This window comes from Coregonus lavaretus (genome assembly GCF_964263955.1).
Source record: "Coregonus lavaretus genome assembly, chromosome: 7".
NCBI lineage: Eukaryota > Metazoa > Chordata > Actinopteri > Salmoniformes > Salmonidae > Coregonus > Coregonus lavaretus.
This window is the reverse complement of record NC_139994.1, coordinates 59,985,153-59,989,265: the sequence shown is the minus strand read 5'-3', so window position 1 is coordinate 59,989,265 and position 4,113 is coordinate 59,985,153. Positions and strand designations below refer to the sequence as shown.

Here is a 4,113-nt window from a genome sequence, read left to right as displayed (position 1 = left end):
CTCATTGAACCCACAGTGGGACTCCATATGATCCCCACTGGCCACTGCCCTGGTTAAGGCTGCCACCGCTCAGCCAGCAGCAGGCTAAATCCACTGGCCTCTGATCAGTCACAATTGAAAATACCATCAGAGTAAAATAAGAGAGGGGGGTGGTGGGAAAAAAAAAAGGAGAGAGAAAAATCAATCAATATTTAATTTTCTCCCCAGGTGATATGTTCAGGAGCTAATCAGCAGAGATTGGAAAGATGACACCTGGAATATCAATTAGGTCGAAGTGGCCCACTCTCTCTCTCTCCCTCGTTCACCCTTTCTCTGTCTGTCTGTCTGTCCGTCCGTCTGGCTGTCTTCCTGCCGTCCTGCCTGTCTCTCTCTCATCCCCATTACCAGTCACTGTTCCTCACCCCTACTTCTTTCTTTCTCTCTTCCTCTCTCTCTCTCTCTCTCTCTCTCTCCCCTTCTCCCTCTCTTCTCTCCTTCACCATAACCACTCACCTCTTTCTCTCTCCTTCTCACCAATCGCTCTCCCATGTGTCAGAGGCCATGAGTCATTCACATGATGCATGTGTGTTACATTAACACAGGCATAGGTTTTACTGTACACATAGAATTAGAATTCCTAGAACCTGCACAGTAAAAAATGGGGTGTTAATATTTCAGAGTAAAGTTATTTTAACCCAGATAGAGTATTTTCAACATTTTTGAGAGTAAAGTTGCTCTATCAGTGGAGTTAAAAGTGAGTGTAAAAATCTGCAGATACGCAGTGACAATTTCAACTCTACAGCAGTGATGAATACCCGCCACTCTGCTTTGCTGAAGTTTGGCACGTACGTTGGTGGAGGAAGATTGCGAAGGAGTAGCTAGGCCACAGATATTGCTAGGTAAGTTACATCCCCGTTTTTTCAACACCAAACCGGTATTTTTTAACTTTACATAATTTTAGAGTTGTGCTGATGTCAAGGTCATATTTTAAGTTACGAGTTCCATGCGGCGGTCCCCCTTGCAGTGAGCTCGTCATCAGCCAGCTAAATTAGCTTGTAAGTTCAGATGGTTGACAGTAATAACTGTTATATGATATACCCATGGAATATGTTTGATATTTTTGTGAATGGCTTGCTGTTTCATATGGCTAAAAATAGGTAACGTTAACTTAGCTAATCAGTTCGTTTGAAGGACACCACCGTTTGGCATGAGCGCAGATTGTGCTTGTCATGCGGTTAGCTAGCTTGCAATCAGTATCGGTAACTGTCTTTCTTTGTGTTGCAATATTTTCACGAATGAAGTTTGTCAGAATGGTAAATACGTAAAATAACGTTCGCTAACAACAAAACATTTATACAGATAGTATTGTTAGCTAACGTTATTGTATAGCTTCCCAGGCTTCCTTACACTAACGTTAACTGTTTTTTATAAAGCTATATATAACGGTAATGTTAGCATGCTTCTGATAGTTAGCCAGCTAATGTTGGTGTTATAAAACGATAACTTAGATCACTGATTTGCATGACGGGTTTGTTTAACATTGCTTAACCATTTTAATGGTTAGCTACTGTTCGAACTAAAATGGCTAATGAGCTAGCTAACTTTGACACATAGCTAGTTATTTGGTAGCTAATGGGACAATGTGCCTCTAAACTTGAACTAGCCTACACCCATTTGCTGCAGAAAATGGCAGCTTAACGTTATATTCAACCAGCACAACTTTGTCTACTTCAGCCTTTGTAATTGCAGTGTAACGTCTAAGTAATGCATAGTGCATTGCGTAGCTAGTACTACTGAGATAAATGGATAGTTAGCTAACGCTTAGTTGAACCAGCACTAAATGATGATTTTGAATATATATTTTCTTTGTTAACAGAGGCAAAATGCTGTTGCGTGTTCAGCTCGGGGAAGAGCAGAAATACGTCAAGCTGTCTGAGCTGACATTCAATGCTTTCTTGAAAGAAGGTAGGTATAATAGGTTAAAGCAATACATATCACCCTAATGACAAAATAATACAGCATTAAGCTATTATCTTATGATATCTATTTAGGTCTATAGTCATTTCTGCTGTGCTTTATATTTTCAGTAACATAAAATCAGGTGCAGATCCTTGTCTTTCATCATTTTGTGAACACATGAGGCAACCTTAAGTATGAACTTGGATTCTTGTGAGAAGGGAATGCATGTTTTTCTTTTTTTTCTTCTTTTTTTAACAGTGTGTCTAAAATTCAACATACCAGAAAGCAGAAAGCCAGACATTAAGGTGTATGACCAGTCTGACACAGAAGTTGACTCAGATGTTTTTGAAGAATTAGTAAAGGAGTCACCTGGAACTTTCAGAATCATGCTGGGCAATGGACTTGGTATTCATTCATTCAATTAGTTTTTTAGTTTAAAGGCCAGAATGAGAACCTTTATTGTCTTAAAAATAACAGTTTATTGTAATATGTTTCTATGTTTTGCACAAATTTCATAATGAACAGATACCTCTCATTCATCATCATGCTCGGGTACATCTGATGACACCATCATTCTGAATTTCACTGTGTGTGACGATGTTGAAGAAGTAGCGGCTGGCGAAGGAAGCCAGCCTAAAAGGCCATGCCACATAAACTATGAGGCAAAAGCAGTAAGTGGTGAACATTGCTGTTAAGTCCAATCTGAATGTTGTTTCATCATGTGACAGCATTACATATTGTTTTACAATTACGGAAAGCACATTTCTTTCCACCTATAGCTGATTGAAAAAATCCTAACATCAAAGCCTGGTGGTGAACGCATTATGCAAGAGTATGGAAAAACCAAATCTCTGACAGATGCCACCAGAAGACAGATGATCAACATACTTGCTGCTGAGATGACAGAAACACATGGGTAAGCATTAAGCATATAGATGGGCTGTAAAGAAACATTGTTATTATTTTCCGGTTATTAATTATGTAAAATGTGTTGTGCAATATCAATTCAGTGTGATGTTAACTTTGAATTCATATGCTAGGACATCCCCCCCCAAAAGTGTCAGAGTGATGTATGCACAGGGGATAGTAGCTTTGTTTCCCTATCTAGAAGACCCATACTCACAACATGGATATGTAAGTAAATGGGTTATTGCAACATTATGCACATATTCACTCTATGAAATGGGAATAGTACTCCTTTATAATTTATTTATAATAATATAGGATCATTACTACGATCCGGAGAGTGGTTCCGGATACCTTGCATGGCGATTGAAGACCATACAAAGAAAAACAGCAGAGGAAAGAGGTGCCTCAGTCAGCAAATCTCCTAAAGGTATGTTTTCTGATCAGTGACATGTAATTATAATGGTGACCTGTGAATTGTACAGAAAGGATTTCTTAACACTTTATTTTGTCTTAAGTTGGTGGGCCAGGCCGTGATCGTCAGCCCTTCACCTATGACAGAGAGCCATCTGATGAGGATGTGGAAGCAGCTATTGCTGTTTTGAGACACTCTGCTGATGAAAACACTGTCCGTGAGAAGATGAAAATGACCTTCATATATCGGCAAGCAATGGTCAACGATGAAGCCAAATCATCAGATGTCTTCTCGGTCTTCCCAAGATTTCTGGACACACCAGGACTGGTATGACAACTTAATTCACTGCATCACCAAAAATATCCAATGAAGAATAAGGTAACACTCATTATTTCTGTCTTTGTGTGTTACATTGCAGATAGAACAAGATTTCAGACTTCTGTTTGGTGAGGCCACAGCCAACAAATTCTTGGAGAAGTGGCCAACCACTTTCAAAGAAAAAGTAATAAAGGAAAGCCATGGACTTGTATCCACCACAGAACTCTTGGATTTGATGCGCAATGCTGAGTCAGCTGCTGAAGTTGAGAATGGTATGAATGAACTGTTTTACTTTTTATGTGGATAATGTAGGTGTGCATTATATGTCCATAATGGTGCAAGTTGTGAATAAGAATGTTATGCTACGGCACAATGTTAACCAGGTTTTTATTTACTTATTTGTAGGCTGGGACAGTGACATGTCTGCCATCTTGCTGCTGCTACATTTGCTACCACCATCTGCACAAGGTAGAAAGAGGCCGGGAAAGATGTCTGCATATCAAGCTGTAGATCAGCTCATCAGATTTCAAAAGGTA

At 39.5% G+C, this 4,113-nt stretch overlaps 1 protein-coding gene across 1 annotated transcript; it reads left to right on the top strand.

Annotated features, from left to right (window-relative positions):
- The first annotated feature begins 640 nt into the window (after nucleotides 1–640).
- LOC311132095 (uncharacterized protein) lies at nucleotides 641–3,734 on the top strand. Its single transcript, XM_084165270.1, has 8 exons — nucleotides 641–878; nucleotides 1,856–1,944; nucleotides 2,197–2,343; nucleotides 2,464–2,609; nucleotides 2,718–2,854; nucleotides 2,979–3,072; nucleotides 3,163–3,274; nucleotides 3,363–3,734. The coding sequence occupies exons 2-8, from the start codon at nucleotides 1,863–1,865 to the stop codon at nucleotides 3,590–3,592; spliced, it is 948 nt and encodes a 315-aa protein (XP_084021396.1). The 5' UTR covers nucleotides 641–878; nucleotides 1,856–1,862; the 3' UTR covers nucleotides 3,593–3,734.
- The last annotated feature ends 379 nt before the right edge of the window (nucleotides 3,735–4,113 follow it).